Source organism: Hypanus sabinus, chromosome 7 (genome assembly GCF_030144855.1).
Source record: "Hypanus sabinus isolate sHypSab1 chromosome 7, sHypSab1.hap1, whole genome shotgun sequence".
Classification (NCBI taxonomy): Eukaryota; Metazoa; Chordata; class Chondrichthyes; order Myliobatiformes; family Dasyatidae; genus Hypanus; species Hypanus sabinus.
The window spans coordinates 9,362,533-9,375,143 of NC_082712.1; the positions used below are offsets into that span (position 1 = coordinate 9,362,533).

General features: G+C 43.9%; 1 protein-coding gene across 1 annotated transcript in view; it reads left to right on the plus strand.

Moving 5' to 3' along the window:
* poln (polymerase (DNA directed) nu) overlaps positions 1–12,611 on the plus strand; it is a 283,259-nt gene that overhangs the window by 138,893 nt on the left and 131,755 nt on the right. The window contains exon 14 of the mRNA XM_059974013.1: positions 3,352–3,429. Coding sequence (XP_059829996.1) covers positions 3,352–3,429 — 78 coding nt within the window. The remainder of the gene's footprint in view (positions 1–3,351; positions 3,430–12,611) is intronic.

The window sequence follows — 12,611 nt, forward strand, 5'->3', positions numbered from 1 at the left end:
TCAATATATCTGAGGACAACTTCATAACATGATGAAGATATTTAAAGTACACCTGCTCAGACTGCAACAGCTGGAAAGACTTACACCCAACACCAGCAGGAGTGTGGTATCTGCTGCTTTTCCTGTCCATGGGCAGCACAGCAGTGTAGCGGTTAGCATAACTCTTTACAGCACCAGCAACCCAGTTTCAATTCCTGCAGTTGTCTGAAAGAAGTTTTTACATCCTCCCTGTACTGGGTGGGTTTCCTGCAGGTACTGTAGTTTCATTTCACATTCCAGAGACATTTGGATTAGGGTTAGTAAATTGTGGGTATGCTATGTTGGCACCGGAAGCATGATGACACTTATAAGTTGCCCCTAGCTCACCCTCGGACTGTTGGTTATTGATGTTAAATGATCCATTTTGCAATGACGTATGTTTCAATGTACTTGTGACAAACAGAAATAATCTGTTTAATTTTCAAGATAATTAACTTTAAAAATCTGTAATTGATTACAAATGAAATTTTTTAAGAGTAAACAAATCTTAGCAGCACAACTACAGCATGTCACAGACACTTTATTACAACTCCCTCACCTACACAGCAACCATCAGATCACATCCCTCTTGGCTGCTGTACACTACACACCCCCTGCCCACTCACAAATGCTCCTCAGTGTGTCAGCCTCTCTCCAGAAGCACAACGGCACCACTTGTCCACAGCCACGAAAGACAAAACAGAGATTAGTTTTTGAACATAAATGCAAGAGATGCTAGAAATCTTGAGCAACACTGGCATCAGGCCTGACTTGCAGAGTTCCTCCAGCACTTGCTGCGTTGCCCTTTTTCTAGCTGAGTGCGGTCCTTTCTTATTTATATTAGTTTATTTTGGACAAGAAACGATGTTGGATAGACTGTTGAGTCTGAAGGCTGATCAGTTCCCGGGACCTGTTGGTCTGCATCCGAGGGTACTTAAAGTGGCTCTAGAAATCGTGGACACATTGGTAATCATTTTCCAATGTTCTATAGATTCAGGAACAGTTCCTGCTGATTGGAGGGTGGCTAATGTTGTCCCACTTTTCAAGAAAGGAGGGAGAGAGAAAACAGGGATTTATAGACCGGTTAGCCTGACGTCAGTGGTGAGAAAGACGCTGGAGTCAATTATAAAAGAGGAAATTATGACACATTTGGATAGCAGTAGAAGGATCAGTCCGAGTCAGCATGGATTTATGAAGGGAAAATCCTGCTTAACTAATCTTAACTAATCTTCTGGAGTTTTTTGAGGATGTAACTATGAAAATAGACAAGGGAGATCCAGTGGATGTAGTGTACCTGGACTTCCAGAAAGCTTTTGATAAAGTTGCACATAGGAGATTAGTGGGCAAAATTAGGGCACATGGTATTGGGGGCAAAGTACTGACATGGATTGAAAATCGGCTGGCTGACAGGAAACAAAGAGTAGCGATTAACGGGTCCCTTTTGGAATGGTAGGCTATGACCAGTGGGGTACCGCAAGGTTCGGTGCTGGGACCGCAGCTGTTTACAATATACATTAATGATTTAGATGAAGAGATTAAAAGTAACATTAGCAAATTTGCTGATGACACAAAGCTGGGTGGCAGTGTGAAATGTCAGGAGGATGTTATGAGAATACAGGGTGACTTGGACAGGTTGGGTGAGTGGGCAAATGTATGGCAGATGCAGTTTAATGTGGATAAATGTGAGGTTATCCACCTTGGTGGCAAGAACAGGAAGGCAGATTACTATCTAAATGGAGTCAAGTTAGGAAAAGGGGAAGTACAACGAGATCTAGGTGTTCTTGTACATCAGTCAATGAAAGCAAGCATGCAGGTACAGCATGCAGTGAAGAAAGCTAATGGCATGCTGGCCTTTATAACAAGAGGAATTGTGTATAGGAGTAAAGAGGTCCTTCTGCAGTTGTACAGGATCCTGGTGAGACCTCACCTGGAGTATTGTGTGCAGTTTTGGTCTCCAAATTTGAGGAAGGACATTCTTGCTATTGAGGGAGTGCAGCGTAGGTTCACAAGGTTAATTCCCGGAATGGCGGGACTGTCATATGTTGAAAGATTGGAGCGACTGGGCTTGTATACACTGGAATTTAGAAGGATCAGAGGTGATCTGATTGAGACATATAAGATTATTAAGGGATTGGACATGCTGGAGGCAGGAAACATGTTCCTGCTGATGGGTGAGTCCAGAACTAGAGGCCACAGTTTAAGAATAAGGGGTAGGCCATTTAGAACAGAGATGCGGAAAAACTTTTTCACCCAGAGAGTGGTGGATATGTGGAATGCTCTGCCCCAAAAGGCAGTGGAGGCCAAGTCTCTGGATGCATTCAAGAGAGAGTTAGATAGAGCTCTAATAGATAGCGGGGTCAAGGGATATGGAGAGAGGGCAGGAACGGGGTACTGATTGTGTATGATCAGCCATGATCACAGTGAATGGCGGTGCTGGCTAGAAGGGCCGAATAGCCTACTCCTGCACCTACTGTCTATTGTCTATATTCTTGGGCAATGTGCTGCAATTAGGGCCAAGCTGTGCATCCACAAAAAGCTCATGGAGTTTCACAGTCATACAGCACAGAAACAGGCCCTTTGGCCCATCATGAACATGCTGACTATCAAGTACCCATCCATTCTAATCCCATCTAAGGAATGAATTCCATAGATTCACTATCCTCTGGCTAAAGAAATTCCTCCTTATGTCCTTCCTAAAGTGACATTCTTCTATTCTGAGGCTGTGCCCAATGACCTTAGACTCCCCCACTTTAGGAAATATCCTCTCCTCACCCACTCTATCTAGGCCTTTCAAGATTTGGTAGGTTTCAATGAGATCCCCTTTCATTCTCCTAAACTTCAGCAAGTACAGACATGGAGCTATCTGATGCTATCAAACCTACTGGTGAGTAAGTGTGCTCTTCGCAATTGAATAAGTGACCCTTTTCAAAGATACAGAATAGTCTGCCATGTTTGCTTGTTGTACCATGAGTGTCCTGTGATCTGTTAATCCATTGACTCTGAGGCACGGGTGGGGGGCATCCTGAAAACACAGAAACTATAAAGTGAATGCCAGATCAACCCTTCTGATCAGAGAGCAGGCTGAAAGTTGTCAAGCAAGCAATGCTTAAAGTGCAAATTTAAGATTAATACACACAAAATGCTGGAGGAACTTCAGCAGGCCAGGCAGTAAATATGGAGGCGAGTTAATAGTCGATGTTTCAGGCCGTCCCTTCATTAGGTGTGGAAAGGAAGGGGACAGAAGCCAGAATCAGTTTAGAATATTCAGTAGAATGCAAAGGGACTAATGTAAATCCAGGGGAAAGTTTCATCGTGCCTGCGTTCTGTTTGTAGGAAGGGAGGCGGACTTGATATCGATCTCACCGAGAAGCATGTTTCTTTCATCGGATGGGTGGACATTTTTAGCAGCAGGTAAGCAAAACAATAGCAGAGTGGGAGCAGCTTAAAGCTGAACCAAAGATACCAAAAATGTTTTACATAAAGCTGAAAATAAAAATACATTTCTTTTATGTTGCCTCGGAATAAAGGGACGTCCCTTTAGACTGAGATGAGAAAGAATTTCTTTAGTCAGAAGGTAGTGACCCTGTGGATTTCTTTACCACAGAGGGTGGTGGAGGCCAAGTCATTTTGTGTACTTAAGGCAGAGATTGATAGATTCTTGAATGGTAAGGGAATTAAAGGTTATGGGGAGAAGTCAGGAGAATGGGGTTGAGAGGGATAATAAATCAGGTAATAGGCTAAGTGGCATAGCTCTGCTCCTATGTCTTATGGTCTTGTGGCTAAAATTCTTTTCCTGTGCTCTTTCCCCACTCCTGTGGATGTACAACTTTACGAGAATTTGAACTTAGAAATCCCTGGTGCCCCTACTCCCATGTTTTTATCTTTTTTCTATGTTTCTTTAACTTGATGTTTCACTCCACTTATCTCCTTAGATAATACATAGAAACATAGAAAACCGACAGCACAATCCAGGCCCTTCAGCCCACAATGCTGTGCCTAACATATACTTACTTTAGAAATTACCTAGGGTTACCCATAACCATCTATTTTTCTAGGCTCCATGTACCTATCCAGGAGTCAATTAAAAGACCCTATCGTTTCCGCCTTCACCACCATTGCCTGCAGCCCATTCCACACACTCATCACTCAACACCTTAAACCTGTGTCTTCTTGTGGTACCCATTTCAACCCTGGGAAAAAGCCTCTGACTATCCACACGATCAATGCCTCTCATCATCTTATACACCTCTATCAGGTCACCTTTCATCCTCCGCCATTCCAAGGAGAAAAGGCCGAGTTCACTCAACATATTCTCATAAGGCATGCTCCCCAATCCAGGGCACTTCCTTATAAAACTCCTCTGCACCCTTTTTATAGTTTCCACATTCTTCCTGTAGTGAGGTGAACAGAAACGAGCACAGTACTCAAAGTGGGGTCTGACCAGGGTTCTATAAAGCTGTAACCTTATCTCTCAACTCTTGAACTCAATCCCATGGTTCATGAAGGCCAATGCACTGTATGCCTTCTTATCCACAGAGTCAACCTGCATGGCAGCTTTGAGTGTCCGATGGACTCGGACCCCAAGATCCCTCTGATCCTCCAAGCTGCCAAGAGTCTTACCATTAATACTATATTCTGCCATCATATTTGACCTAACAAAATGAACCACCTCACACTTACCTGGGTTGAACGCTCAGCCCAGTTTTGCATCCTATCCATGTCCCGCTGTAAACTCTGACAGACCTCCACACTATCCACAACAACCCCAACCTTTGTGTCATTAACAAATTTATTAACCCATCCCTTACTTTCCTTACTTTCTCAATAAGCCTTCGATGGGGAACCTTATCAAATGCCTTGCTGAAATCCATATACACTACATCTACTGCTCTACCTTCATCAATGTGTGTAGTCACATTTTCAAAAAATTCAATCAGGCTCGTAAGGCATGACCTGCCCTCGACAAAGCCATGCTGACTACTCCTAATCATATTATGCCTCTCCAAATGTTCATAAATTCTGCCTCTCAGGATCTTCTCCATCAACTTACCAACCACTGAAGTAAGACTCACTGGTCTATAACTTGAGCAATCTCTACTCCCTTTCTTGAATAAGGGAACAATATCTGCAACCCTTCAGTCCTCTGGAGCCTTCCCCTGTTCCCATTGATGATGCAAAGATCATTGCCAGAGGCTCAGCAATCTCCTCCCTTGCCTCCCAAGTAGCCTGGGGTACACCTCATCTGGTCCTGGAGACTTATCCAACTTGAGAGTAGTCCACCCAGAGAGTGGTGGATATGTGGAATGCTCTGCCCCAGAAGGCAATGGAGGCCAAGTCTCTGGGTGCTTTAAAGAGAGAGTTAGATAGAGCTCTTATAGATAGCAGGGTCAAGGGATATGGGGAGAGGGCAGGAACGGGGTACTGATTGTGTATGATCAGCCATGATCACAGTGAATGGCGGTGCTGGCTAGAAGGGCTGAATGGCCTACTCCTGCACCTACTGTCTATTGTCTATTGATACTTTCCAAAAGCTCCAGCACATCATCTTTCTTAATGTCAATATGCTCAAGCTTTTCAATCCTCTGTAAGTCATCCCTACAGTCACCAAGGTCCCTTTCCTTAGTGAATACTGAAGCAAAGAATTCTTTAAATATCTCTGCTGTTTCCTCCATTTCCATACACAGTTTTCCAATGTCATATGTACTCACTTGATTGGTCCTATTGTCTCATGTCTTATCCTCTTGCTCTTCACATTCTTGTAGAATGCCTTGGGGTTTTCCTTAATCCTACTCAGCAAGGCCTTCTCATGGCCCCTTCTGGCTTTCCTAATTTCATTCTTCCTGCTAGCCTTATAATCTTCTAGATCTCTGTCATTACCTAGTTTTTTGAACATTTTGTAAGCTTTCCTTTTCTTCTTGACTAGATTTTCAACAGCCTTTGTACACCAGGGTTCCCATACCCTACCATCATTTCCCTGTCTCATTGGAACGTACCTATGCAGAATCCCTCACAAATATCCCCTGAACATTTGCCACATTTCTGCTGTACATTTCCCTGAGAACATCTGTTCCCAATTTATGCTTCCAAGTTCCTGCCTGATAGCTTCATATTTCCCCTTAACTCCGGTTAAATGCTTTCCTAACTTGTCTGTTCCTATCCTTCACCAATGCTATGGTGATCACTATCTCCAAAATGTTCTCCCATTGAGAGACCTGACACTCGACCAGGTTCATTTCCGAATACTAGAGCAAGTACAGCCTCTCCTCTTGTAGGCTTATCTACATATTGTGTCTGAACACATCTAATAAACTCCACCCCATCTAAACCCCTCTCTCTAGGGAGATGCCAATCAGTATTTGGGAAATTAAAATTTCCCACCACAACAACCCTGTTATTATTACACCTTTATAGAATCTGTTTCCCTATCTGCTCCTCGATGTCCCTGTTTCTATTATGTGGTCTACAACAAAACAGTAGAGTTATTGACCCCTTCCTGTTTCTAACCTCCACCCAGAGAGATTCAGTAGACAATCCCTCCATGACTTGCTCCTTTTCTGCAGCCGTGACACTATCTCTGATCAACAGTGCCACGCCCCCACCTCTTTTGCCTCCCTCCCTGTCCTTTCTGAAACATCTAAAGCCTGGCACATTAAGTAACCATTCCTGCCCCTAAACCATCCAAGTTTCTGTAATGGCCACAACATCATAGCTCTGAGTACTGATCCATGCTCTAAGCACATCTGCTTTGTTCATAAATAAAAACACAAAATGCTGGCAGAACTCAGCAGGCCAGACAGCATCTATGGTTTTGGGCCGAAACGTCGTCACTACCTCCTCCCATAGATGCTGTCTGGCCTGCTGAGTTCTGCCAGCATTTTGTGTTTTTATTTATTTATTTCCAGCATCTGCAGATTCATCTGGTTTGTTCATGATGCTTCTTGCATTAAAATAGACACATCTCAAACCATCGGTCTGAGTGCATCCCTTCTCTATCACCTACGTATCATCCCTCTTGCACTGTCTCCAAACTTTCTCTATTTGTGAGCCAACTGCTCCTTCCTCCGTCTTTTTGGTTCCCACTCCCCAGTAATTCTAGTTTAAACTCTTCTCAGTAGCCTTAATAAGCCTCCCAGCCAGGATATTCGTTCCCCTCAAGTGCAACCCGTCCTTTTTGTACAGGTCACGCCTCATCTCAGCCATGCATTTACCCTCCACCTCACTCTATTCCTATACTCACTGTTGCATGGCACAGGCAGTAATCCTGAGATACTACCTTTGTAGTCCTGCTTCTCAACTTCCTTCCTAACTCCCTGTAGTCTGTTTTCAGGACTTCCTCCCTTTTCCTACCTATGTCGCTGGGACCAACATGTACCATGTCTTCTGGCTGCTCACCTTCCCCCTTCAGGATATTGTAGACTCTGGCACCTGGGAGGGAAACTACCATTCGTGTTTCTTTCCTGTGTCCACAGAATTGCCTATCTGACCCCCTAAAAATAGAGTCCCCTGTTACTGCTGCCTTCTTGCTTTCCCTACCCTTCTGAGCCACAGGGCCAGACTCTGTGCCAGATGCATAATCACTGTTGCTTCCCCCAGGTAGGCTGTCTCCCCCAACCATGCTCAAACAGGAGTACTTATTGTTAAGGGGGACAGCCACAGGGGTACTCTCTAGTATCTGACTCTTGCCCTTCCCTCTCCTGACTGTTACCCACTTATCTAACTCCCAAGGCCCCAGTGTGACAACCTGCCTGTAGCTCCTCTCTATCACTTCCTCATTTTCCCTGACCAGATGAAGGTCATCGAGCTGCAGCTCCAGTTCCCTAACCTGGTCCCTAAGGAGCTGCAGCTCAACACACCTGGCGCAGATATGGCCTTCCGGGAAGCTGGGAGTCTCCCAGACTTCCCACATACAACATGCAGTACAGAACATCGCTCACTGATATACTTCCTGTTTCTATTCTTCACAGGTAACCTACCTCGCCTCAACCTGTTATCTCCGAAGCCCCGTTGAGCCAAAGCCCTCCTACTCTGTCTACCTCTACTCAGATGCCCGCTCTATAAAGCTGTCTCCTTTCTAAACTCTTCCCACCAGTCTAACTTGCTGACATCCACACGCCTGCACAGTCATTCCTCGATCAAACTACTAAAGAAAAAATGATCTCCTTTTATACTCTTCCAGCCAGTCTAACTTGCTGACGTCCATGCACTTGCACAGTCGTTCCTTGATCTTACCTTCACACATACTTTCACATCATGATTATCTGTTCAGAACGTGAGAGACTGGAGCAGGACTAGGGCACTGAGTCACTTGGAACTTGATCTATCACTTCTTAGAATCACATACAAAATGCTGGAGGAACTTAGCAGGTGATGCAGTATCTATGAAAAAGAATAAACAGTCGACATCTTGGGCCAAAACCCGATCTCGGCCCAAAACGTCGACTTTTATTTATTTTCACAGATGCTGCCTGACTTGCTGAGTTCCTCCAGCATCTAGTGTGTGTTACTCTGGATTTCCAGCATCTACAGAATATCTTGCATTTATCATAGAATCACAGCCAATTTTATACCTGAACGCTTTCTCAACTCCCTGCACACATTTTTTAAAATTGTTTTACTTCCCTTTGACACTTCAGAATCAGAATCAGGTTTATTATCACTGACATATGTCGTGAAAATTGTTGTTCTGCAGTATTTTCTAAAGTGAAAGGCATTTCTTAAATGTAAGTTACTTGTGCTGGTGTGAAGCAGTTAAAAAACCAAGAACGATCAACCAGTAAATGCAGAAAATATATAACTAATTTGTGGAACTAACCGAAGCCTCCTGAATCCACTGGGGCCACCTCACAATCCAGGTACTCCATTTTGAACTCCTGTGCTGGACATAAAGCTTCAATGTCAAATACACAAGAACCAAAAGATTACCTTTATTTGACACGTACATCGAAACATTAAAACATACAGTGAAATGCATCATTTTGTATCAATGACCAACATAGCCTACAAGTGTCACCATGTTTCCAGTGCTAACAAAGCAAGCCCACAATTTACTAACCCTAACCTGTACCTCTTTGGATTGTAGGAGGAAACCGGAGCACCCAGAGGAAACCACATAGTCACAGGGACGATGCACAAATTCCTACTATTAATGCTGTAGGGTATTTCATTTATAGCTTTCCTTAAAAGCAGTGTGGCCTACTGGGAAAATGTTTTGGTTTTGGCTAAAGATAAGGGACTACGATGTTCAATTTAGGAATGTTGTGGCAGCCATTTAGAATGGTGGAATTGGGAGATGGTTCTAGCGAGAGCTGGGCAAAGAGAGATTTGTGATCCACACCGGTGGGGGTTCGTGGTCATTTTGGCGGGAGATGGAGAGAAGAGAAGATCGGGAGAGATGGCTCTAGGAATTGATCCAACAGAAAGACGTGATGGCAAGGAGTGCTTTGTGAGACGAAGGAGTCCAAGATGGGAAACTCTGCCAGTGATTGTTGATGAGAATTCGGCACCGTGAGTAACCGTCATACCCAGTTTTTGAACAATATGAGCTCCAATGCCATGTGCACATTTTGACTGGTTTAATGTAATGGATCCTTGTATTTTTTCTTTTCCTTTTTTTTTCTCTTATTAACTGTTTGATAAAGCTGAAACTAGTAAATACACTTTCTTTATAATTGTATGCGGTGCACAATCTGTTATTTCTTGCCAACTGATAATTACGTATGGACAGTATTTACACAGCATTCGCACAAATTAGGGTTCTGTTGATCAGAACAGCCCAACTTTCCTGTTTGGTTGAACCCCAAATCATACCCACCCTAGACGTATGTTGTTTGTGACTGGTGGCCTCCTCACTGCTGAGCCATGTAGCTGTCAGCAGAGCTGGCTAACGAGCCTAGTCAGGGACCACACTTCTTACAGAAAAAGGCAGGAATTGAACTCTGAACAGTGACCCCTGTCACTGTAAAACAATTGCTTTAACCTCTACGCTACCGTGCTGTCCCTGTAAGCACCGGTGTAACGAGAAACTTACTTGCGACAGTCGTAAGCATGTAGCATTAGATAAACGGCATTCACAAGAAAATTATAAATTAAACATCAATTATACACATTTTTTACTAGGAAGAAGACAGAACAAAAAAAAGCCTAATTTTAGTGCAAAGTTGTTGATCAGTGGATTAGGGTTTACTGGTTAGTTCGAGAACTGCATGGTTGAGGGGAAGTTATTCCTGGATCTAGTGGTGAGTGACTTCATGCTTCTGTACCTCCAGGAGAAGATGGGATGGCTGGACGGTGAGGATCTTTGACGACAGATGTAGCCTTCTTGCGGCAGTGTCTCCTGCAGATACTACCAGTGGTGGGAAGGGATGTGTCTGTGATTTATTAGGCTGAGTCCACTACTCTCTGTATCTCCCTGTTTTTCTGAACATTTGAATTTCCATGCCAGCCTCCCATGTAACCAGGATACTTTCACCAGTAGAAGTCTTTTAGGGTGCTTGGTTACAAGATGAACCTCCATAACCTTCTAAAAATGTAAAAATGATGGTGTGCTTTCTTTATGAGGGTAAGTAGGAGACATTTGTGTGGAAAAGATCCCAGTGTAGACACATTCTGGTCTTAGCACTTTTAACACCTCTTGAAAACCATTGTAAAACCCACCGTGTATCTTTAGTCTAAATCAATGACTGTCTACTCCCTTCCAACCTTCTGAGTTCCTCCAGCATTTTTTGTGTTGTGTTCAAGATTTCCAGCTTCTGCAGAATCTCTTCTGTTTATATATCTTTAGTTAATCTGGATTGGTGTGTAGACAAATTCAGAACATGGACAAGAAAGGAACAGAGGCATATGAGCCAAATGTATGCAAATGGGAATAGCTCAGTAAGGCAATTTGGTTAGTGTGAATGCAATGTGCTGAAGGGTCTATTTCCAAGTTGGAAAACTATCACTCTAATGCTATTAGAGTTAAAATGTTATGTTATGAATACAAGGTTTGTGTTAATTTGTATTGTGCTGGTAATATCAGTTTACGGGTCATGTCAAGAGTGATTCCTTTTTTGGAATGGGCCCTTTGGTCTGAAAGCTGGTCACCGCACATTGTGGAAACCAAGGTAACACTGAGGGTCAGGCTTTATCTGCAGAGAGAGTTCCAGGTCAATGGCCTCTCATCAACTTAGGATGCTATGTGGAGCCTTGATTTCAGAATCAGAGTCAGGTTTATTATTTGCTTATTTATCTAGAGTGACAGGTCCTTACAGCCCAATGACCCCACCTTACCCGATTACACCCATGTGAACAATTAACCTACTAACCCTTACGTCTTTGGCATGTGGGAGGAAACCAGAGCACCCGGAGGAAATACATGCAGACGTGAGGAGAACATACAAACTCCTGACATACAGCTGTAATAGGTCAAACACGAGGAAACCTGCAGATGCTGGAAATTCAAACAACACACACAAAATGCTGGTGGAACACAGCGGGCCAGGCAGCATCTATAAGGAGAAACACTGTCGACATTTTGGGCCAAGACCCTTCATCAGGATGAAACTTCGACAGTGCTTCTCCTTATAGATGCTGCTTGGCCTGCTGTGTTCCACCAGCATTTTGTGTGAGCTGTATTAGGTTTCTCTCTTTCTCTCTCTCTCTCTCTCTCTCTCCTTCCTCCCTCCGCCCTCTCTCCCTCCCCCTTCTCCCCCTCTCCCCCTCTCTCCCTCTTTCTCCCTCTCCTTCTCTGCCTCTCCCCTCTCCCCACTCTGCACTCTCTTCTCTGTACTGGAACCTCAGCGTGGTTTAACACGTCTCTCATATGTCCTTTCTAGCTGCCACTTCAATAGACACTGACGTGAAGCTGCAGTTTGGTAGCAGCAGCGATAAGTAGTTGTGGGTAGTGCTGGCCGAAGTGTTCCATGAGGGACAGTATATTGACACCATAAATATATGGTGTCTAAGATACTGTGGCTAAGAAGAGGAAGGAAGATAAGGGACTGAAAGACTGCACTGGATTCTGCGCTGCTCACCACGTACAAATCCAGCCTCAGGAACTCGGCACGCAGCCAAAGGCTGAGGCTTGGTAACCCAGTGGAAACCTTTAAGCTTCTGGAGCTGCTGACTGTGGTTTACACTTCGACCGCAGTTGGTTTGTGGAGAATGACCCCACACTGCTGACTCCTATAGTCGGACTCCTACACCCCATTTCACAACGATGGGGCCAGATGGTGTCACTAAATGACTGCAAGCCTTGTTTCAAAATGAGGTGCCAGTAAAAAAAAATGAGGAGCTAAACAAATTAAATAATTTAACATTTGGCCATATTTGTAACTTGTCACGGAGATTTGTACATATTGGTACATTGCACAGAAACAGGCCCTTTGGTCCACGATGCATAACCAAACTAATTAAACAAGTAATTGTATGCCTAACTAAACTAATCCCTTCACAAAGTCCATTTCCCTCCGTTCTCTGTACATTAATGTGTCCATCTACAATAAGAGCCTCTAAAAGGCCTCTATTGTATTTGCCTCCACCTTCGTTCCAGGTAGTGCAATCCACGCACTTTCTGTGTGAAAAAACATGCCCCACACATCTCCTTTGAACTTGAA